Source organism: Rhinopithecus roxellana, chromosome 6 (assembly GCF_007565055.1).
Source record: "Rhinopithecus roxellana isolate Shanxi Qingling chromosome 6, ASM756505v1, whole genome shotgun sequence".
NCBI lineage: Eukaryota > Metazoa > Chordata > Mammalia > Primates > Cercopithecidae > Rhinopithecus > Rhinopithecus roxellana.
The window spans coordinates 55736636-55760724 of record NC_044554.1 but is presented as its reverse complement, the minus strand read 5'-3'; the positions used below and the strand labels follow the sequence as shown (position 1 = coordinate 55760724).

The 24089-nt window shown below is 40.5% G+C and overlaps 1 protein-coding gene across 3 annotated transcripts in view; it reads right to left on the bottom strand.

The window, feature by feature from the left end:
• The window catches only part of DGKI (diacylglycerol kinase iota), a 467119-nt gene that overhangs the window by 7814 nt on the left and 435216 nt on the right, over positions 1-24089 (bottom strand). For all 3 annotated transcript variants that reach the window (XM_030932674.1, XM_030932675.1, XM_030932676.1), the window contains 4 exons: positions 20000-20037; positions 15691-15811; positions 5157-5193; positions 3370-3469 (listed from right to left, as the gene is read on the bottom strand). In XM_030932674.1, the coding sequence (XP_030788534.1) occupies positions 3370-3469; positions 5157-5193; positions 15691-15811; positions 20000-20037 (296 nt within the window). The remainder of the gene's footprint in view (positions 1-3369; positions 3470-5156; positions 5194-15690; positions 15812-19999; positions 20038-24089) is intronic.

Here is a 24089-nt window from a genome sequence, read left to right as displayed (position 1 = left end):
CATTTGTGTAGACACATATACACACACATTTGTGTATATATTGATATTTTTTTAATGAGGTCATTGAATAAGAAGTCAGCAGTAAAGGGAGAAAGAGTGTCCATTCGTTTGATCGCCTGTAGGAATTACTTAGCATCGCTCAAAATTTCTAATTTTTGTTCAATATATAGTTTTAACTATTTAAAATGTTACGTTAAGTTCCAAAGGAAGGGTAGAAGCATGATTGTTGTACCAAAGAAATAGCTCCATGTACAAATGCACACAAGTTTTATAAATATTATCACAGACTTCTCAGCTTTCATCTTGGCTATCCTCACAGATACAGGTGACCTCAATCCAACCGGCTCTACATAGCCTACTGGGGATAGGATAAAAGGGAAGTAACAATGGCTCTAGAATCTTTCTAAAATTTTACTTATTTACTGGAGATTTATCAGTTAACCACCAGTTTGAAGTTCCTATGATAATTTTTATTCAACTTGTTTGCAGCCTTAGTAGTAGATAATCGTGTCTTTATTTCCATAATAATGAGGTTGGAATTTCCAGGTTTCAAATATTCAGAGAGGTGGCTGAGGTGGGCCTTTGAGTTGATTTCTGAGGAACTGATCTCTAATAGGAGAAATTCTCAGGATGCTGCTTCTCTCCAAAAAATTCCAGGAAAAGTTTCAGTTGTAATTATCACAGTTAACTTCAACCTAGCGTCAAGTTACAGAATGGCAAAATGTAAAAATCCTCAAAAAGTAATGAAATATAGCTACATTATTTCATGTAGTAAGATCTCTAGAATATAACGTTGAGTAAAAGTTATATGATATCATGTATGTATGACTTCATGTAGTTAAAAACAGTGAGAGAGAAAAACAGGTATATCTACATGTGAAGAGGGATCATTAAAAGTTTAATTATATCTGGGTCCAGGTTGTGAGGTTTCCAGCAATTTTTGGCTTTTTGGAGCATATCTTCCTACATTACTAGTTTTCTATGTGAGGGGTTTATAATTATAAAAACAAGCAATTTCTTTAAAAAAAAAAAAAAAGACACATACACAACACAAAATAGAAACAAGTTTCCATGAACATTGAGTCCTTTGTCTGATTCAGAAACTTAGAAAGATAAAAAAGAAGACCTGCTCAAGAGCCAGGTCTCCTGACTCCTGTTCGGTCTGACCCTCTTTTTCATGGCTTCTCTCTGTTTTTAAAATGATCTGAGTTGAGTGTAGGACCAGCCTTTGTGTGGTAAAGAGGCAGTTGCCCTGCTGTGGTCTGAGTGGCCCTGGCAAGACCAACCCTGGCTCCATTAATCCTGACTACAAGTCGTCTATTTCTCAATCAGGTTAAACATCCAAACATCTGAGTGCAAATAACATCTGGGAAGAACATCACATTAAGAAATTATTACTTTTAGTAGCAAAAACTGCAATGACTTTTACACCAACCTAATTATCTGCCATTTGAAATAGTGTACCCAGTTAGCTAGCCAGACAGGTAACAGATCACTAGAAACCAGGACACAGCTCAAGTGTGTTTGATATGCCTAGGCAGCCAGGGATTTCAGTCAGAGAGCAAGGGTGCTCATGGGCTGCCAGGGAAGTAGAGACTTCTATGCAATACAACTGGCTCAGAAAGGAAAGAGGTTCACTTGGGAGGCAAAGTTATTTCATAAAGTGAACTGCAGATTGAGGAAGCCCCAGGGAAAAAATTACACATAGGCAGATTCTTATCACTTACATAAATCTAATGGAACTTAAGCCATTAATTAGGTTTCTAAGTAATCCATCTATGTGTCATGGTTACAATCATGGGCCCAAAACCTGAGCTACTCGGTACCTGCGTAATGAAGGCCTCAACTATATACTAAGATTCTTCTCTGTAAATTTCTATAGTTAACTGGTTCATTCTTTCCTGGAGTCTACTGAGAGTGTTCTAAAACTCTCAGAGCTTATCGGAATCCTCTATGGCAAGCTTGTCCAAACCGCAGCCTGCAAGCCATATGCGGCCCACGATGACTTTGAATGAGGCTTAATACAATTTGTAAACTTTCTTAAAACATCACAAGATTATTTTTGCAATTTTTATTTTTTTCAGCTCATCAGCTATTGCTAGTGTTGATGTATTTCACGTGTGGCCCAAGACAATTCTTCTTTTTCCAGTGTGGCCCGGGGAAGCCAAAAGACTGGACACCCCTGCTCTATGGGGTTGATCTTCTATGTAAACTAACTCCTCTCTCTCTCTCTCTCTTCTATCTTATAGGCTGAGCCCTGGGTCAACTCTACTAAGCTACAACTCTTCCTTTCCTCTATCTTTCAACCCTTTCTCTTGGGTGCTCTCTGTAAACTGAAACAACTCATGGTGCAGCCTGTTCTCAGTTCTTCTAAACAGAATTTCCCCTGAGGCCTCATCTCTGCCAGCTGATGCTATCAAGGTTGGCACACATGTCACATTACCCATTTCTGGCCTCACTGCCCTCTTATTAAGACAGTTATAAGAAAGTGGACACTGAAGTTCAGATTTACGTAACTTTTGCTGTGGAGAAACCAACCACATTTCTAGCCAAGTGCCACAGGAATCACTGTACCTCAATCAAACAGATTCCATAAACAAACCGATTTTGTTATGTGGCTAGCGTGTTCTGGCACCAAATGAGAACCACCAACCTGCTGAAACAACACTGGACTGGCGTCAAAAGAGCTCAGTTTAAGGCTCAGCTACTGATCCAAGGGTATGTGTAACTTTCTCTAGGCTTTTAGCTCCTATAGCTATAAATGACAGTAATTCCCATGCTATCTAATTTCTGAGGTTAACTTTTAGAGAATATTAGAAAACGAATGGAAAGAAATTTTTTAAAATGAAGAACTACATAAACACACCAAATTTAAGACTGTAACCATCTCAAAGCCAGAGCCCACCGTCCTGGGAGCTGGGAAATAATCCCTTTGGCACCCATATAAGGGGCCATATAAATCATAGGATTTAAACCACGCTGGAGTAAGTACTGAAGGAAAACCCCAAAGGGGCTTCTCAGTAGTCAGGCCAAAGTCTTTGAACATGGTCCTGATCCCTCTCCTTGGGCTTCGGACCTCAACTCCCACGACTTGGCTGCTAGCGTTCAGTAGGACAACCCCAATGTCCCAAGGCCAACGTGTTCAGAAGTTTATAAAGCCCCACAGGCAAGCACATGCCCTCCCTTTGTGCTTATACATTTAAATCACAGTTTCTCTAAATGAAGCACTCTATTTTTTCCTCCTTTTTCCAAAGCCCCAGGCACTTCCATAAGCACAGAAAGGATGTCCGTGCTATGGTCACAAGCAAAGGCAACAGTGCCTGCGATCTCGCCCAGTGGGAGGATGTTTGCACTCACTCATTGAGTTACCTTGGAGTCCGTCTTTCTCAGAGATGCTCCTGCATCCACCAGAAGCTGGCACACAGCCCGGTTCCGCTGGCAGGCAGCCTTGTGCAGTGCAGTCTCACCCCTAAATCAAAGAGGAAATGGGAAACCACCCATAAAGGGGTTGGAGGCAGCAGGGGATGGGGTGAGGGGAGCTGATGTCGGAGTGCTCCTCAGCCTCCTTCCCTATAGGCTGCTGAGATCTTGGCTGTAGGGTACATTCTGGGGAGGTGGGAAAGGGGATTTCTAAAAATTCCTTGAGCTAGTCATCACCTGATCATAATATCTGACTCCAGCCCCCTTTCCAAGCAGTGTTGATTAACTAGGTTTAGTAATTTTTTAAAGAAGCTACTACCATTTGATTTAGGTGATTGTCAATGCAGTATTAAACAGACTAATTGTCTAGATGTACCTGAACACTGAAGACATTCTCTCTGTGCATACATTTGAGTAGAGTGAGAAAGGCACTGGGTGAAAGAACAGGGAGCAGCGTGGAGCACCTCTGGCCCTTCAGGGACAGCACACGGCCCTTGGTTGATGGTCACTCGGCCTACAGTGGAGTATCTCCTGAGAACCCAAGTTCAAAACGCCAGGCCAACACCCACTCTGCTCTATCCACTTTAGATTCTGTGTGAGTGACAGGTGGAACGAGCGGGCAGCCACAGAAGATATCTGAGAGGCACAGTGAGACTCTGGGAGAGTTTGAGAGCCAGGGCTCTCCCCAGGAGGCAGCAGGCTTGAGGCCAGCCACTCAGTGTGGGAAGGGGCAAGGGAAACTGGCTATTTCCCCATCACTGACAGGCTCTATAGGGAGGAGGGTATTCCTATCCTGAGCCCAAAGGCACCAAGATGCTTAATGCCAAAGTATTTCAGGAAAAATCAATAGTAGTCTTTAGAGAAGGCAAAATGGAGTAAGTAATGGCACCATTTACAATCTTGCAAATAGGATGTGCTGGCCTGTGGACCAGCTCTATGGAGTGATAGACAGCTTCTTCCACAGCTCTACTGCTTTTCATTCGTCCTCCATTCTACTCATTTCTACTTCTCCTCCTTCCCATGTGCTTAGCTACCCACCACCTCATTCTTCTCCACACCAATTCATCTTTATACCTTTTCAAATATGGCTTTCAGGATTAGTTGTACAGCCTAACTTTGTTCCTGTTTGGGGAGGAGTAACTATTTTGCTGCTTTAGAAATAAGGTTGAAAACAAACATTATCATCAGTTTAGACACCATCCCAGAGCTGATGACTTTTTCAATCAGGATCCCTTCTCTGAACCACAGAAGACAGAAGATAGAGTGACTATGTTCTTAGTTCTTCAGTGGTGGTTCATAACTTGTGCTGTTCTAGACTAACAGAGAGAAGTTATGCCATTACATGTGCATAATGCCTCAGGGCAGTAGGGTCCCATTTTCTCAGAAACCCCAGTTGAGAAAGAACAAATGTGATGGGTACATTAAAAGGTAAGTGTAATTATTTAGACTTCTCAGCATTCCAAGATGCACCAGTGCAGAAGTACATTGCTTGAAGCAAGCTCTAAATGATGATTACCACTGACTATGGAGGCAAGCATTATGACAATTGTCATCAGTTTCTATTGTGTAATTTTTTATTTAGGCAATTAGCCCTGCACAGTTATGAACAAAGTTGAAAGTGGACTTTGAATTAATTAAATTAAAATTACCTATGATATGCCCTATAGATTACATTCTTCTCCCAGATATGTTCTGAAGAAAATAACCTAGACTATGTAATAAAAGGCAACACTCACGTTTCACTGTCTGCCATATCCAATAACTCGGAAGGTCCTAAATAAGAAGAAAGCAAGATGACCGTCAAAAAATAAGCTCAAAAACTAAACATTAACAGAAAATCTATAGTCACAAAATGAAAATGCCTTTGAAAGCTAAATTTGGGGATAGGAATAATAAGACAGAAAGAAAAATAAAAGGATCCCTCTACCTCCTCATTACCAAACTCCCAGTCTCCATGAACCAATATGTACAGAATGGTAGATACAAAAGAATGGTATGGTCTCTGCTGTCAAGAAGCTTTCAATCAAGTTTACAAAATAAAACTGGAATAGAATAACTGAAAAATAATTAAGTGCTAACTAGGGAGAAAGGGGCAGATGAGGTGGGGTTTAGGAATCAGGGCCATTTCTCATTCTCAAACAAGTTGCTTGGGATGGCATCTCATGAAGCATAATATTAAGGCTGTACGACATTATATATATCATCTAGGGTACAATTCCACTTTTTATAAGATTTCCCTTCTCAGACCAGAAAGAAATACTATGCATATACATCAAATGACTATAGATGCATCCTTAAGAATGGAAATATTCTGTGAATTTCCCTTTCACAATGTTTTGTGTGTTCACGAATTAATCCATTCAGTCTACAAACGCTGCTTGGAATGTCCACCTTTCTAGCTCTGTACCACTGCTTCTCTCCCTGCCATCTCTTGCCCTCTTCAGCCTGTGGGTATCAGCTGAGACTTTTTCCCCCCATAAAGCCCTTTATGATCCCACTTCAAACAGCTTATTAAATACCTGCCTATACAATCCCTCACTTTATGTACTGACCCTATTTTCTATAGTTGAACGGGTAATGGGATTTATCATCCAAGTGGGGACCACCCCAGGCAAGGGGGGATATATGATCATGTTACTGATCATGACACTTAACAAACTACTTTAAAATAACCTACTGATTTATCTCTCCCTATAACTAGACTCCAGAAAACCCCTTAAAGTTTTGGCCCATGCTTTGTCTAGCATTGTGTCATTCCTTGGTGCCTAGTATAGAGCCTGGAGATAAGTAGATGCTTAAATATTTGGTTGAATGGATGAATAAATATGCTTGTAAGGGTCAGGCATTGAGTATTTTAGTCTTTAGAAAGATGATCCTGGGGATTTACTCTCTTTATTGGTGGATATCAATATCATTAAAAATTAACTTGTTGTGCATAGTAAGAAGGGGTGGAAGAGCTTATCACTCTCACCATGAAAGTCATTGGCCAAGGACAATATAAGAGATGTTATGGGATTTCGTAATTCTCCTGGTCATCCAAATCATCTTGACCTCTTCTTTTTCACACCTGCTATTCACTGGGACCAGGTGAATCTTCTCTTACAAAGTCTCTCCTATTTGTCTTTTCTGTTTGTCCTATTTGACAAATAGACTTCCTAACAGGTATCTACCTGGAACATTACTAGTATGCAGACGTAGTTACTAAGAAAGATAAGAAGGTCTTACATCATCTAGATTTCTAGGTTTCCAATACATCATACCTCCCGCTTACTTCCAAGTATTTAAACACTGGAGCTCACAGTCCTTCATCTGGAACTACATTTCCTCAATTTGTTCCCAGAGTTCCATTTTCTTTTTTCACAAAAGCTAAAGTGGTAACTGCACACTCAACCATGTATTTCTCAGGCTTTTCCAGCTCTACCTACCCAGAATAGCCACCTGTCTAAATCTGACATGTTCTTCAAAGGCTAGTCTGTGACAAGGTCCTCTCAAAAGATGACCTTTGACAGAGGGAATGTATTCTTTCTCTCAACTCCCAAAGCACTTATTTGGTTCTACCCTCATGCTATGTATTCACTTTTTGAATACGTGCCTTCCATAAACAAATTTTTCTATATCTGTCGAATATAAGAACACCTCAGTTGTTTTTTGTATCCTTCTAGCACCTACCCTATATTAAGGAAACAACAAAGATTTAACTCATGGCTCTTTGTTCCTTGGTCCTGTGATTCTAAGAAAACATGAATAATGATCCTCATCCTCCCATACACATCCCAAAAGTGCAGAGCAGGACAGGACAGTGACTGGGGTAAGGTTTCTCGAGCCATCCCTTCTTGGTTAAAAATCCCAGCTCCACTACAGACTAGGTCTTGGCCAAGTCTAATTAATCTCTCAGCCCTCAGTTATCACACATGTAAAGTCAAATTAATAATAATATTTATCTCACAGGGTTGTGTAAGAGTTCAAGAGGGCTGGGCATGGTGGCTCACACCTGTTATCCCAGCACTTTGGGAGGCCAAGGTGGGTGGATCATTTGAGGTGAGGAATTTGAGACCAACCTGACCAACATGGTGAAACCCTGTCTCTACTGAAAATACAATAATTAGCCTGGCATGGTGGTGTGCGCCTGCAATCCTAGCTACTCAGGAGGCTGAGGTAGAAGAATCACTTGATCCCGGGAGGCGGAGATTGCAGTGAGCTGAGAATGTGCCACTGCACTCCCACCTGGGCAACAGAGCGGGACTCCATCTCAAAAAATAAAAAATAAAAAAAGAAAGAAAAGAGTCAATACACATAGTGTGTTTGAAACAGTGCCTGGCACACCACAGGTACTGCTTCAACTTTAGATAGCATGAAGTATCCTATTCTCTGTCCTGATACAGGTCACACTATGTCAAGATATGGGATCCTCAGTGAAGGAAGGTGGTATGAGAGGGTTGTTTTACTCCCACTTACATGTGAAGCCACTTGTTGACTCAAATTCTATGTCCTGAGAACTAAGCACCTCAGGCCTATTTAGCTGCCAACAGGGCACTCTTTACAACGTCAGCAAGGGGCTTAAGTGCCCAATGGTCCTCTTAAAGAGTGCCTGTCACCTTCAGAGAACATTCTAAGCTGCTCCTCTTGAAAGAAATTCCATGAATATGAGCAGCCTAGACTCATTAGTAGCTCTGTTCCCATTGGTACTGCTAATTGCACAACTATTTAGGCAACAGAGGCCTTGTTTACTTTTCTCCTTCATTCAGCACTGTCATTCAGTGCTCTCAGAGCCTTGTCACGGTGAGTCCACAGTCATCCAGGGTCTAAGCCTCTATGCAAGTGAGGGGATCCTCAAGCATTTTAATTGGGCTAGCATAGCAATAATTTGACAATATGAAGGTGGGGACAAGGGAAAAAGCTGATCTTCACAATTTGTGACCAGAATCACTACAAACGCAGCCAACCCAGAATTATTCCAGAGCTGATTATCCAGTCTGTGAGTCAGGCATGCCCACGGCTACCCATCACTCTCCCTCCCTCTGCACCCTTTCATCCTCTGCAGCTGACAGAGGTGAGAGGCAGAGGCACTAATACCAAGGCAAGAAACTTTTGCTCTTAATTAATATCTTAAAAAAAAAAAACACCAATTAAAGATTTGGGGAATGGCTCTCAAATAATCAATTTAATTCACTTCATCTTTCCTTATTCTCCCATCAACATAGATGATTACAAAATAGCAGAACGTTTTGAACACTGGACAAGAAGAGGCAAAAGTAGCAACCAGCTGACTACAGAAGAGAATGGGCAGCTATTTTTAACAGCACAGGTACGTTTTCTAATCATTCGTGGCCTGCTTTAAGATGGCTGTTTGCATAATGCTAGCAAGGAAGGACTTACAGAGAGTGGATGCCAGGAGAGGCTTAAGACAAGGCTGTTCTCCTTATTTGAACCTGCACTGCCCAATGGTGAGCTATGCTTTAACTGGACAATGTGGAGTTTAACTGTACCCTGTGGCTTTTAGTGTAGAAACAATAACACCTACGATTTTTGAAAAGTTAATCTGAGTCTCACTAATAAAGGAAAGGAAACAAAAGGAGAAAAACAAGAGAGAAAAAAACAAAGACTAGTCAGGCACGGTGGTTCACGTCTGTAATCCCAGCACTTTGGGATCGCCAGGTGGGAGGACTGTTTGAGTCTAGGAATTCAAGACCAGCCTAGGTAACATAGTGAGACTGCAGCTCTAAAAAAAGAAAAAAAAAAAAAAAAATTAGCTGGGCGTGGTGGTATATGCCTGTAGTCCTAGCGGTTCCAGAGGCTAAGGAGGGAAGATTGCTTGAGCCCAGGAGATCAAAGTTACAGTGAGTCATGACTGGACCACTGCACTCCAACCTGGGTGACAGGGTGAGATCCTGTCTCAAAAAAATAAAAATAAAGACAACTGAATTCCTTCAATGTACATGAATGGGCAACATTTGAGTTTGGGGCTTGTTTTATATACACATACATTCTGATTGCGGACACTATGCCATCTCCCCTAAGGAATTTCAAGGGAGACCATCAAGTTGTCAGCAGAGAATTCACTGTTGTTTCCTCAATAGAAAAGGAAATCTCAGGTCCCTGTCTCTTCCAGGGTTTACTGAAATGTCCCCCCTTCATCCTTTGGCTGACCTGAATCAGAAAAAATACTGTAAAATCCCTTTTGAGGAGATATGGGTGCAGATTTCTCCATGAAAATTTCAGATGAAAACGGCCACTGCTCTTCCAGAACCCTAGACCAGCTGTCACCTGAACTCTGCTTATGACATTCACATGGCACTACCCTGCATTGTGGTTGTTTATCCACGTTTCATTTCCCTTGCTGGTATTAGGAATATGGAGGACACAAACCATCTCTCACGTATGGATGAATTTTGGCAAGTAACCTAACTTCACTATGCTTCAGTTTTCAACACTTGTCAAATGGAGATGAGAGCTTACTGTATAGGGTTGTAAAAATTAAATATGATAATGCATTTAGAACATTTAGAACAATAGAGGTTAACAGTGATTGTTACAGAAACTTTTTTTTCCTCACAAGTGCCTGGGACAGAATTAAAATGTTTTAATAAATGAATGAATAAAAGACATTTTAAAATCATTTTGGATCCCAGCCAATATCACTTTAAGAGAAAGATTCGCAATTGAAACATGGATTCAAAAGACTGTGCTATATGGGAAATGGTCTGAAAATTAAGGGAAAGAAAATTCTGTTAAGTGGACATACACATCAGTATTCAGGAGATGCCCAGGGAATGCGAAAGGAAGCAAAACTTCACAAATCTTTCAAAATGAGAAAGTGAACATCATGTTAAGTAGCCAGGCCTTCCAAATTACAATGTTGCTGCCCAGTATTCATTCCATAGACTCTTCTGTTGGATACCCCAGCTCCCGCTGATGTGACTTTGTCATCAATATTATATCTGTATTATATATGACGTGCCTTTTGTCACATGCATCCTTTAATTTGCTTCCCACACCAATGCCTCCAAATCCCCTTTGCTATTCCTTCCACTTCCCATGGCCTCTCTCTGGGCCCTCATTTCCCATTAGTCTCCCTGACGCTGCCAGCAGACCATTCCAAATCCTCCCCTGCCACAGGACAAAAGCTGCACAGATGTGGGGAGAGCTGGCACTGGGAATGCTAACAGCACTGTCATCCTGTCCCAGCAGGATGGTGGTCGGTTCTCTCTGGGACCAGAAGCAGAAAAAGGGGGGTTAAAAAAAAGAGAAAAGAAAGACTGAAGACAGAAAAAGAGGGAAGACAAAATAACCCATTGAAATCAAAAAGGAAATGCATGAGTGAGATTTCTATCAGGAAAACCAGTAGGAGGCAATGGGGTAGGCGTGGGGAGAATAAAAACAAAAGAGCAGAGTGTGCAGGGTGGTGAAGGAAAGAAACAACACAAAAGTCCCTTGGAGGGGCAAACGAGGGGGAGGGAGTGGGCAGAAAATATGGTTGAAAGGAGCTGAAAAGCGGGAAGCACTGAGAGGAATCTCAGCTGGAATCCCTGCATCCTTAGTCTCTCTCCCAGTCTCTGTGGAATTGTTAACTCTTCCTCCCCGAGTCTCTTTTCAACTCTCTAAATGTCTAAATTCCAGTTTTTCATAAAGGAAAGCAGCATGCTGTATAGATGAGAGAAGACATCCAAAGGAAGAAGATGCAAGCTGAAAAAAACTCAAGCCTCCCATGGCGCTTTCAGAACATACCGCACATCTCATGTGGCACAGCCCCCAGCCTGCTTTAAAAGAGCCCATGGAAGAGAAATCAGTTGCTGCTTGTTGTGTCTGGGAGAATAACTAATCTCAGGACTCTTGTTCAGGTGTCCTCTTGATGGTGGCGGCCCACACTCCTGACCAGAGCCAATGAAGAAGAGGGCAGAGCAGAGGGGAGAGGGGCTCAGGAGTAAGGCTGCAGGAAGCAAACGAAGTGTCAACTCAAGAGCCACAAACAACATCAGCTGTGCACCTGGAAAAGAGCCTGTGAATCCTTCAGAACTGCTATTACTAAAGCCATCATTACAGTCAAGTCTTTGAACAATTTTTCAGATTTATGTCACATGAAACCATGGGACAGACATAAACCAAACTGAAAAATAAGTAAATGAACAACAAAGGCTTTAAAAGATTTGCAATATTCAACAACCAGGAGGAATGTCTTTCTTGATCTTTGGCATAATGTAAAACTTTTATTTATTTATTTATTTATTTATTTATTTATTTATTTATTTTCATTTACATGAATTCAAACTGATCAGACTTACCTATTGCAAATCTGATGCTAATTTAAAAATACAATGCCATAGTCTGATATACATCCCTAAATCCCAGACTTACTGAGGCTTCTTGGAAAGGCTGTTTTCTTTGTTAGGTCAGGGTATTTCAGAGTTATCATCATTACTAAGTTAGCAGAGACTATTTCAATCAACAGAGATCACCTTAAGAAGGTGACTACAGTATTGAAAAGGTATTGACAAGTTTCTGTGTACTTGTGCCTGACTTCAAAAACACTACAATTTAAAGGAGTTTCTATCATCAAAAAGAGAGGAGTGGTTTTGCTATGATCGTTTTCAATAAAATGCAAAGGTTAATATAAACTGAATTAGCAACTAAAGATATTAAAAAACAAACAAAACAACAGTTGAGCTGAAGTGTTTAGCTCTTGTGGAATTAGGTGAATTAGGCTATATCAAATGATTTTACATCCATATTTCTGAATAAATAAAAAAGTTAAGATAGAAATCGAGAATGAAATTGACAATGTCTATCAAGTTTGATAAAAACTAATTTCAATAAGAATCAATTGCATTTGAGTCTCCATATTCAGCTATAGTAGTAAAGTGTTAAAAATTGTCATCCTTCAAAAATGCAGAGATCCTTGGACTGAACATCATAATACCATTTTATTTGCAACAAAAGAGATGGATTGTGCTCTTCCATCTCTACAGTCTTTCTCCCTGTGTGATTAGAGATCCTGGTGAGGCAAGAAGAGTATAGGATGCCTTCTGAGACCTCAGGAATTATTTGCCTAGAAGTGAAGTTAGGATGATTACTGTGAATATTGTGTTTCTTCTAGTGAGCATAAATATTAAGCTGATTAATTTATAACATCTAACCAAAGCATTGGAAGACTAAGCACTCCCACCCCTCAAAAAAAGACTGAATTCCTTTGTGTCCTTCCACTTGGGTGGAGTGGTATTGTGTGACTCAGTCTTTGCAAAAGTCACTGCAGGTTAATAAGAAACAGATTTGTATTGGAATGTTAGGTTTTGATCAAAGCCCTCAGAGACTAATGTGCCAGATGAATTGATGCCAGGCAAAGTAGGTGTGTACTGATCTACATTTGGGGTTAGAAACTCCAAGTCCTGTGAGCTTGGATGAATGGTGCTTTCAAAGGCCCTATTTTTGGAGGCAGGGGAAAGAGAGGAAATAGAGGAAGTGAAAAGCTACTGTGTTAGGGTGATATCATCCCAGGACTCATCATTCATGTCCCTGGGGCGACTCAGATGAGGAGTCCTGCTGTTTTCATTTTTAGTATAATCATATTTCAAATATTGCATGGGCTATACTTATGTTAAAACCTTCATTATTGTTATCATTTTTTTTTTCTTCAAGAAACAGGGTCTGGCTCAGCTGCCCAGGCTGGAGTGCAGGGGTGCAATTTTAGCTCACTCAGCCTTCACCTTCTGGGCTCAAGCAATCCTTCCACCTCAGCCTCAAGTAGCTGCAACTATGGGCCCACCATGCCTGGCCATCTTGTATTTTTATTTTTGAAACCTGGGTTCTTAGGACCCAGAACCAAAGTCAAATAGAAAAATGAAGCTCTAAGGGATGCCAGGTGAGTCAGAAGTTCAGGACATTGCTCACTTTAAACTGCAGAGACCGGGACATAAGAGAGTGTGGTAGATTAAATATCTCCATGAATTATTCACAGCTCTGGCCATCAAACAGTGGAATCTGTTTCCCAACCTTTTAAGTCTGAGCTGGCCCTGTGACTTGTTTTAGCCAACAGTATACAGTAGGGAGCAACCAGAACTTCCCAACTTAGCTTCAGGACATCTGGCAGCTTCCACTATCACCCATGGGAACCCAGCACTACCATGCTGTGAAGAATCTTGGGAAAAAAGACCAGGTGTTGAGAAAGGCTTAGGTGTCCTGGCCTTCCATAGCCATCCCAGCTGAAAGCCCCAAACATGTGAGAGTCCATCTTCAATAAAGCCTCATCCAAAAAAGGGGCTGACTGCAGCCTCGTAAATGAGACCAAGTGAGATGGTGGATACAGAGAGGATCCTAGGACTAGGGGAGGAAATACTGCTTCTCGAGGAAAGATGAAAAGATGGGTGGGGGGATGTGGAGAGAGAGATTCCTGGATTGTGTTGTCACTCAAATAGATGGCCAGTGTATCACCTAACTCCAGAGAAAGGGTAGGTGGGCACCAAATGTCTTAAGGTATCTAAGCAAGCATTCAATCTCTTGGGTAAAGGGTATACTAAAAAGAGTAGATTGGAAGTGATCAACAAGACAGCAACTAGGAGAACTTTAAACCTGAGCTAAAGAAAAATCAAGTGACAGTATACATCTAACCCTCACCTGAGCTTTGTGCAGTAGAAATCCTGAGATATTTTCTTATTCAGGGAAAAAGAATATAGTAGCACTGTGGCTTCACTCTTGCCCAGAAAAGAATAGTTTTAACTGCAAGAGATTGAATAGCCAGGGAAATAGGAGATGGAATGATACAAGCCCCAGACTTAGCACCAAAAATACATCCTACCTACCTAGGCTTTCCAGGGCAGACGGGTTTGGGATTATCCAACCCAGCCTACAAGGAGTAAAGAAATTTTGTCATCACAGCCCTTCTGTTTTCCTGGTCTTTCCTTTTTCCAACCCACCCTTTCCACCGTATTTCAGACCAAGGGTTCAAGCAGAATCTCCACAGTGAGAAGGTGCTGAAGACAAAGCAAGGGGTGTCTAATGTGATTGATAGTTTGGTACCTACCTTGCAAGGACCTTGTGAAGATCAAATGATGGGATGAGTCTACTATAAACAATTGGCAAATATGTGCTTGACAAATGGTAGCTACGTTATCTGTGGCTTTACCACAGGACTTAAAACAGCTCCACATATCTGTTTTAAATTTAATCATACACATGATCTTATTTTTTCTTTAGCCTGCAATTACTTGAAAACAGTGACTGTATTTTATTTGTGTGTGTGTACCATCTATAACAGGCAGCTCCTGTTAGGGACTACACAAGTATTTGTTAAATGAATGAATCAATGAATGGAATAAGACATACTTGCTGAATTGCAAAAAAAAAAAAAAAAAAAAAAAGAAAGGAGCAAAAAGGATGTGAATGTTTACGAGTATGCTTACTGTCTACAGGCTGAATTTGGGTGCAAAAGGAGTCAGCCATAGGCTGACTATCAGGGCTCAAAGAAACTTTTCCAATCTCTCTGTATACCAAGGTCCAGTAGAATTAGACTCTTTCATTCCTTCTCGTTTAAAACAGCCTAGCTAGGCAGTATTTTTTCCACTTTATTCCTGGAAATACTATGAAACATGATAAGTTGAATGTAACCGTTTAGATTTAGTATTCATCAAATGTGTTTATGCTTCCAAAGGGTTTTTAAAGGCAGGTGCTATAGTGCCTGCTACTTCCTGCAAATGATCTGGCACCAAATTAGAAATCCAGTTAGAAAGCAGTCTGGAAGGTTAGTAGGATCTGCCACAGACAACACAATAGTACCAGACGTTTTCAAAGAGAATAAAGTGTAACTTGGGTAGAAAAGATAAATGAGATCAAACACACACACACAAAAAGAGGGGAGAAACTAGAAAGATGTAAAAAAATTATCCTCATGAATCTTCACAATGATGAACCACAAATATGGATTAGGCAGGGAATCCCAACCCATTAATTTAGAGAAGAGCTCTAGAAAAAATAAAGTGTACGATGCCAGGCTGCATTTATTTTTGTCCCCTATTAAAAAAAAAAAAAGTAATTAGTCTGAAAAATAGCCTGTAAAGAACTTGGTATGAATACTGTTTCTATTAATTGCTTGGTTAGGATGGCCCATATGTGTCAGTGGTCTGCAACCACGACTGCCTCAAATAAGCAGAGGCAGTCGGCTAAAAGTTCAAGAGTATTTCCGCCATTCTGAAGACTGTCTGGATGAAAGGCATCTTAGAAAATGCAAAATGCAATGGATTTCACAGATAAGTGATCCTTGGTAAGTTCACTATGCCTACTCACCGTGGTCAAGGATATATTTCACAATCTCCCCGTTGCCGGTTTTAGCTGCGTAGTGAAGGAGTGAACAGTGATCTGGTCCCTGAATTAGCAGACTGCCTCCATTTTTATAGCTTTCTATTAGCTGCAAGAGAGACATACAAAAAGAAGCTCAGGCAGAATCCGGAACAAGGATAACAGCTAACTGGTAATAAAATAAGAGTCATGTAGCAAACCATAATGTCAATGTCAGAGGACATAGAGAAAAGTCAAAAACATGAAGTAACATTCCTGGACTGTGTTATCACTCACAGAGATGGCCAGTGTCTCTTCTAACTCTGGAGAGAGTCTGTGGGTATTGAACAGGCTAGGGAAACTGAATCATGCTGAATTACTTTTTTCATTTATTTTCTGAGCACTGGTCTCTATGGTCTCTGTCTCAAGGGAGTGAGGGGTGGAGTGGAAAACAAAAGCCTCTCTATGTTGGCTTAGCATTCTCTTGAGTGAAAGAGTAATTATGGCTATAAGCAGGAATACCTTGATGACTGTAGCTAAGCTTCTTGCTCGCGTCCTTCAGTTTTTCTTTAGTCTTATGAAACTATATACCAAATATCAAAGCTGCTTTGTCTCTCCTGTGTAAGATCACTGAATACAAGTATAGACACATACGCATGCATGCATGCACGCACACGAACACACGCCTGGCTTCTTTCTTCATCCAGATCTTTAGCCCAGCCTGCAAACCTTGTGTTAATCACCCAACACATACCTAACAGGCTAGAGATGATGTACAGAGTGAGACCCAAAATGATTCCAAAAATGTAATAGTTTCTATGTGAGAGAAGACTGGAAAAAAAAAAAAAAAAACAGAATTTTGTAGCCTGAGGATAAGGTGGCTAAATGAGGATATGGTCTAAGTTTATAAAATACTGAACATTACAGAAAATGTGAATGAGTCCCTCATCTCCAAACTACAGTATATCAGGACAAGAGTGCCTACATGAAGCTTCTAATAGGTCATTTTGGGACAAATGAGAATTAAATAACCCAGCAGGTAATAAGCAAAATGAACACATTATCTTTGAAGAAGTTAGATGGCACACATTATAGATAATCAGACATCCCATAAGGTGAAAGAGCATAAATGACATAAATGCAAAGGATAAGCCCTAGTGTTCTATACCATTGTAGGATGACTGTAGTTAAAAAGATATTAAATAGTTGTAAATAGCTAGAAAGAGGATGTTGAACATTCCCAACATAAAGAAATGATAAATGTGGGAGGTGTTGGATATGCTAATTACCCTGATCTGATCACTGTATATTATATGTATCAAAACATCACTATGTACTCCATGAATATATGTATAATCATTTGTCAATTAAAAATATTTTTTTAAAAAAAGAACGTAAATTCAGAGTTCACGTCTTCACTCAAATACATCCATGGAATTGTCATGTGCTAGATGTCAGGAAGATAAATGTGAATACAATTCAGTCACTGTGCCCAAAGCCCTCACAGCCCATGGGGGAGACAGATAGGTAAAGAGTCACACAGTAATGGACGGGAACATCACAAAGGTCTCAGAGAAGCACTAGAGAAGCATGAAGCAGGGGACAGAAAGAGCCATGGAAGACCTCCCAGGGCATGGATCAAAAGCAGTAGCTGAATGAAGGTAAGGAACATATGGGACTTCCATCCCTAAACTGGGGGGGGGGGGGCGGGGGGGGGCAAGAGGGCAGGAAGAAGTAGCTAGCAACTTTCCACAAAAGTCTAAAAGGGAATCCTGTTCTGTTCAACCACATTGTCTTAAAATGACACTCCTTTTCTTTGTGGGGAGATCGACAAAGAATAACAGCATAGACCCAACCAAACCTGTTCAGGGTCAACTGCCTGGATCCTGCCTTCCTGTGCTGTTTCTAGACACCGTGAACATTCAGTTAGTCCATGGGCATTTTTTGCAGCCCAGTTGTCCAGGAACTATTTGTGACAGCCTTCACACAGGGGTGGCTCCAGAGACGTTCTATTCTCTAGTCTCTCGCTCTCTTTCTCTCCCTCTCTCTCTTCTTCCTCTCCCTCTCCCTCTTGTACAAACACATACACATGTACCCAATTTAATATTTTATATATATTGCACTTTCTACTCAGAAGAAAGAAACAAAAGAAGTTGGAGAAGAGAAAGAGGGCATGAATATTTGAGAAGGAAAATAAAGAAAATATGTAAGAGAGAAAAAGTAAAACCTTAAGCCCTCAGAAAATATTCCATCTCTCAGTAAATAAGGTGTTATTGGCCGGGCGTGGTGGTTCATGCCTGTAATCCCAGTACTTTGGGAGGCTGAGGCGGGCAGATCACGAGGTCAGGAGATCAACACCATCCTGGCTAACACAGTGAAACCCCGTCTCTACTAAAAACATAAAAAATTAGCCGGGCATGGTGGCGGGCACCTGTAGTCCCAGCTACTCGAGAGGCTGAGGAAGGAGAATGGTGTGAACCCAGGAGGCAGAGGTTGCAGTGAGCCGAGACTGCACCACTGGACTCCAGCCTGGGCGACAGAGTGAGACTCCATTTCCAAAAAGAAAAACAAACAAACAAAAAATAATAAGATGTTATTAAGTCATGTTTTAGTCATTTAGGCAAGAATTATAACAGAGAATGCATTAGGTTGGTGCAAAAATAATTGCAGTTTTTGTCACTGAAATGATAAAAACCGAATTACTTTTGCACCAACCTATAATAAGACAACCAGCTGGATATAGTGATTTCCCACATTGCAAATGATTCTCTATTTAAAAGTACAAAAAAAAAGTGTGATAATAAACTCAGGATCCTGGGAAATCAGTTGCCTAAACTGAAAGCATATAGAAAATGAAATGGAAGGGTTTCAAATGTACAGTGCTTTGCCAAATTTTCTGGTGTAGAAACCCACCAGGGGCAGGAATCAATTATATTAATGCCTTTGTTTCCCACAAAACCTAATGGAAGGCCATGCACAGAGTATAGGATGGTATGGGCTTAATCCACTGGTAAGAAACGGCACTGAACTCATCAATATACTGCATGGAGAGCACTCTTCTGAGTAACAATTTCTATTGACACTATGATCTGTGTAGTGGCTCAGGCACCATTTTCAGGATTATGTGCCTAAAGGGGGCAGCTGATCAAGATGTTTGCAACATTTTCTCCATTTGTTTTCTTCTAGTAACCTGTTGAAAAATGTAGCATAGGTGTCCTTCAGTTTGTCCAACAGATGTGCCTAAAAAAATGTATGTCTGAGGGTAAGGGTTTTCAGCTTTCTCTTAGGGCTATTGATTCCTCAGTCTGCAATGGCAACTTACTCCACAGGCTGAGGAACCAGGTGTAGCCTCTGCCTTCAGGCAGCTGTCATTACTACAGAGCAGATCAGTTCCAGCAGGGGGTTTGCAGGGGCATATGGGAAGTCATGAGCCTGATGCCTGAAAAGGATGTGGGACCAAAAATAGCTTTAGAATATTCATAGATGATGTTTATATTATATAACAAATATTTGTATTTCCACCATGTTTAGCTATTTAAAAAACACAGATCTACACTACCAGAATATTAATAAAACAGGTAACATTTTAGAGCCCCTTCCATGTAATAGGAACAGTCTTGAGAGCTTTCTATGTATTATTACATTAATTCCTCATGACAAGCCAAAAAGAGAGGTAATATTATTCCATTTTACTGATGAAAAAACTAAGGCACAGAGAGAATTAAATAATTACACGAAATCACACAGATAGTGTAAGGCAGAGCCAAGATCCGAACTCAGAAAGCCTGACTTCAGATTTTACATTCACCTTCAGGGCAGTGGTGACTGCTTCCTTCCTTCTCAACAAAACTCACCAGAAAACATAAGCACAAATTAAACTATTCCAAGTGGATCAAGGTTCTTGTTTGACTAACTATGATCCCCAAAGTATAAAACTATAAAAAGGAAAGATTAATCTCTGACCTGAAGAATGCATTTCTGAGTGTTGTCCAGGTAATTCTTACAGATGCATTCATTTCAATACCTGCCTGAAAGGAAATCTTTAAATTCTTCGAATGTCAGCTTCCAGAGGGCAGGCACACTGTGCACATTGCAGCCTGGGGACATGCAGTTCATTTTAAGTAACTGAGACAAGTACCCTGGTGCTCTTGAACACCCTCTCTGCTCAGTTCTCAAAAGAACATCTTGCCTCTTCTATTCAGCCAGTGCAAGCACGGGGATGATAAGTGATAGACGGGAACATAGAAATTTGGTGAGGAATGATGTTGATTTAATGTTCTTAAAGCATCGCCAAAGATTTGGTAGGAAGATATCTTACCTTCATAAGATCACCAGCTATTACTGCCTGCAAAATTGCTGTGAAAAACAAAAGAGAGATGTCCTATTAGTAGAAGACCCTCTCATTAAAATATTACACAAAGTCGGATCCATATTTGGGATAAGTAGTCTACATTTGGGGCAGGAATCAGAGAAGGAAAATATCTTGGTCAAACAGACTGAGGCCCCCTCTTTAGCCCTTCCCCACCCAGGTACCCATTCCATGCATCCTTCTAGAGCCCATGTGTGCCCCCTCCAGCTTTGGTACAGTAAATATTTAAAAAACTGGAGTCACACCAATTGGGTTCAAATCTCAACTCTGACACTTTAAGCACCAGGACACTGGGCAAATCATTTAACCCCTCTGAGTCTCAGTTTCCACATTTGTAAAAGAACAGGTTTAAACTTAGTAGGGTTCATGAAGTCCTATGAATGTTCCTAACCCAGCCACGGATGCAGAGTAAGTGCCTAATCATGATTGCACTTACTTCCTTCTTTATAGTTTCTTCTACTTTGCTCTCCTGGGACTTAAGCAATCACCAGTCTTTTTGTGTGTTTTGTGGTGATAGGTAAATACCTATTGCTATGAATATTAAGAGGACTGGAGACAGCAAAGAGGAATCAAGTCTATTTTAACTGTGTTCTTGAGAAAAAAACCATATGTTTGGCATATAATTTACTGATGATTTTTATGGAAAAAAGCCTAGAGGTAATAGGTAACTTAAACTACTTTTAAGAATATGTAGCCTTAGGGAAAAAAAATAGAGGTGTCTAATGATTCATGCACCTTATGTGGGGTGTAGAAGAGGAATGAGAGGCTGGGCACGGTGGCTCACGCCTGTAATCCCGGTACTTTGTGAAGCCGAGGTGGGTGGATCATTTGAGGTCAGGAGTTCGAGACCAGCTTGGCCAACATAGTAGACCCCATCTCTGCTAAAAATACAAAAATTAGCTGGCGTGTTGGCACACCTGGAATTCCAGCTACTTGGGAGGCTGAGGCAGGAGAATTGCTTGAATTCGAGAGGCACAGTTGCAGTGAGCCAAGATTATGCCACTGCCCTCCTGCCCAGGCAACAGAGTGAGACTCCATCTCAAAAAAAATAAATAAATAAAATGTCTTATTTTAGATTCAGGAGATGCATGTGGTGCAGGTTTGTTACAAGGATATATTGCAAGATGCTGAGGTTTGAGCTTCTATTGATCCCAACACCCAGAGAGTGAACATAGTGCCCAACAGGAGGTTTTACAGCCCTTGTCCCCCTCCCCCTTCCCTTCTAGAGTTCCCAGTGTCTATTGCTCCCATCTTTGTGTGCATGAGTACCTAAGATTTAGCTCTCACTTACAAGTAAGAGCATGTGATATTTGGTTTTCTGTTTCTGCATTAATTCACTTAGGATAATGGTCTTCAGTTGCACCCCTGTTGTTACAAAGGACATGATTTCATTTTTTTTTATGACTGTGTAGTATTCCATGGTGTATATGTACCACATTTTCTTTATCTACTCCACTGCTGATAGGCACCTATGTTGATTCCATGTCTTTACTCCTCTAAATAGTACTAAGATGAACAGTGTAGCACATGTGTCTTTTTGGTAGGATGATTACTTTTCCTTTAGGTATAGAATCAGTAATGGGATTGCTGGGTCGAATGGTAGTTCTGCTTTAAGTTCTCTGAGAAATCTCCAAACTGCTTTCCACAGTGGCTAAACTAATTTAAATTTCTAACAACAGTGTATAAGCATTCCCTTTTCTCCACAGCCTCGCCAACATCTGTTATTTTTTGACTTTCAAAAAATAGATTTTAAGGCTTTAAAGTCACAAAGTTTTAGAAGAAAAATAATTTAAATGTATTTTGCAAAGTGATATTTTATTCCTATTTGAGTAGTCTCTCATACAGAGTTAGTCAAAAGTGCTGTATCATGCATTAAATTACATGGAGCCCCCAGCTGTCACAGAGCAAAACCCCCAAAGCTTTTATATTGAGTATTTATGAGTCCTGGGTGTGCAGATGCAAAGGACCACAAGAATGTTAAACTCGCTCATTGGCCCTTGGTTGAGTGCCTTCCCTTTGACCAAAGCTGAAGCCTTGGAAATTTATGGCAATGATGAGGGCTACTTGAACATCAGAGGAAAAAGAAGGTAGGAAGAAGAGAAGAATGGAGAAAAATGGAAAACAGAAAAGAGAGAAGAAAAGTTCCTCGCCATAACAAGCTATAAGCAGCATCCTCTTTGCATTCCCCTGTGAACCCTAGCATATTGCTTTGCACATTGTAGGTGCGTACCAATTAATTGTTGAACTGACTGAAAAGAAAACAAAGAGAGAAAAGGAGAAGAAAAAAGAGATGAAGATAAGAGAAAGGGAATTAATAAAGTGCTATGTGTTTTTTAAAAATCCTATGAAAACATGGTGTCTTACTCTTCATTTTATAAATGTCTACAGTGGAGTTTAAAGTAAGTTAATTCTCTCGAGGTAAAGTGGCCCAAATCAGCACCATAATACAGACCCTGTGTGAGCCTGTGTCCAGTGCCCTCAGTGAGTTCATCATGCACAGAACTCTACTAGGCTCTGCAAGGCCTACAGGCAGGGAAAAAACCACTGTTGTCAGGTTTCTAATGTGAAAAAGGCTCTCAAGTGGAGTCTAACTTTAATCACTACAATTTATTGGACACATAAATTTTGGAAGTTATTCAGTCATTTTGAACCAATTCTCTCATTTGCAAATGAGGTTAGCAGCTGCACTGCTCACCTCTCAGTAGTTAGGATAAAATTTTTAAAGTGTTTTATAAATAGATATGTTATATAAACAGAAGGCACAGTTTTCAGTATTTTGTGACTGCACATAAGTACATGAAAAAGACATATGGACCTTCAGAAGGAGCCTACCAATAAGGGTAAAATTGGCATGTGAAGCTGGGAAGACATATCCCTGTTAATATAGAACCCATCAGATTAGAAGCACAGATAAATGAGCCAAGGATATGGTGTGTAACAAAAACCCTGCATTGAAAGACAGGGAAAGAGAGGCTGGAGAAAGTAAAGCCAGTCCTTCATATCTGCAGGTTCCACATCTGCAGATTCAACTAACCTCACATTGAAAACATTCAAATAATAATAATAATAATAATAATAATAATAATACAGTAAAAAATACTATAAATTTTAAAAATACAGTATAACAACTATTTACATAGAGCATTTGCATTATATTAGGTATTATAAGTAATCTGAAGATGACTTGAAGTGTACAGGAGGATGTGCAGAGGTTACACACAAATACTGAGCTATATTAGATCAGGGACTTGAGCATCTGTAGATTTTGGTATCTGCAAGGGGTCCTGGAACTAATCCCCCACAGACACTGAGTAACAGTTGTACTAGCAATCACAGGTCCAGGGGAACAAATCAGTCTGGACTTTAATACTATAGGATGTTCTCCTGACTGAAGTAGAATGTCCCTGATAGGAGAGAAGCAAGGTTAGGAAAGTTGCATGAGGGCACAGTTAATGCAAAGCCTTGTAACACACACAGAAGTTCAAAACATAGCCTATGTTCTTGGCCAGGCATGGTGGCTCACGCCTGTAATCCCAGCACTTTGGGAGGTTAAGGCGGGTGGATCACGAGGTCAGGAGTTCAAGACCAGCCTGGCCAAGATGGTGAAACCCTGTCTCTACTAAAAATAAAAATAAAAATAAATTAGCCAGGTGTGGTGGTGGGCACCCATAATCCCAGCTACGCAGGAGGCCAAGGCAGAGAATTGCTTGAATCTGGTAGGCGGAGGTTGCAGTGACCCGAGATTATGCCACTGCACTCCAGCCTGAGCCACAGAGCAAGACTCTGTCTCAAAACCAACCAACCAACAAAAAAAAAAAAGACAACAACAAAATAGCCTATGTTCTCAAGACTGTATTGAAACATTTGTCAGAATTTAAAAGTTAATAAAAAGAGAGAGAGAAAAACAGAGAAAGGAGAAAGGAAACAGAAAAGGAAAGAAAAATGAATTAATTAACTGAAAGCATTTATGCAATAAAATTTGGTACATGTAAGCAATAAAGCAAGATGATGAAAAAACTCCCCAGGACAAAGGCTATTT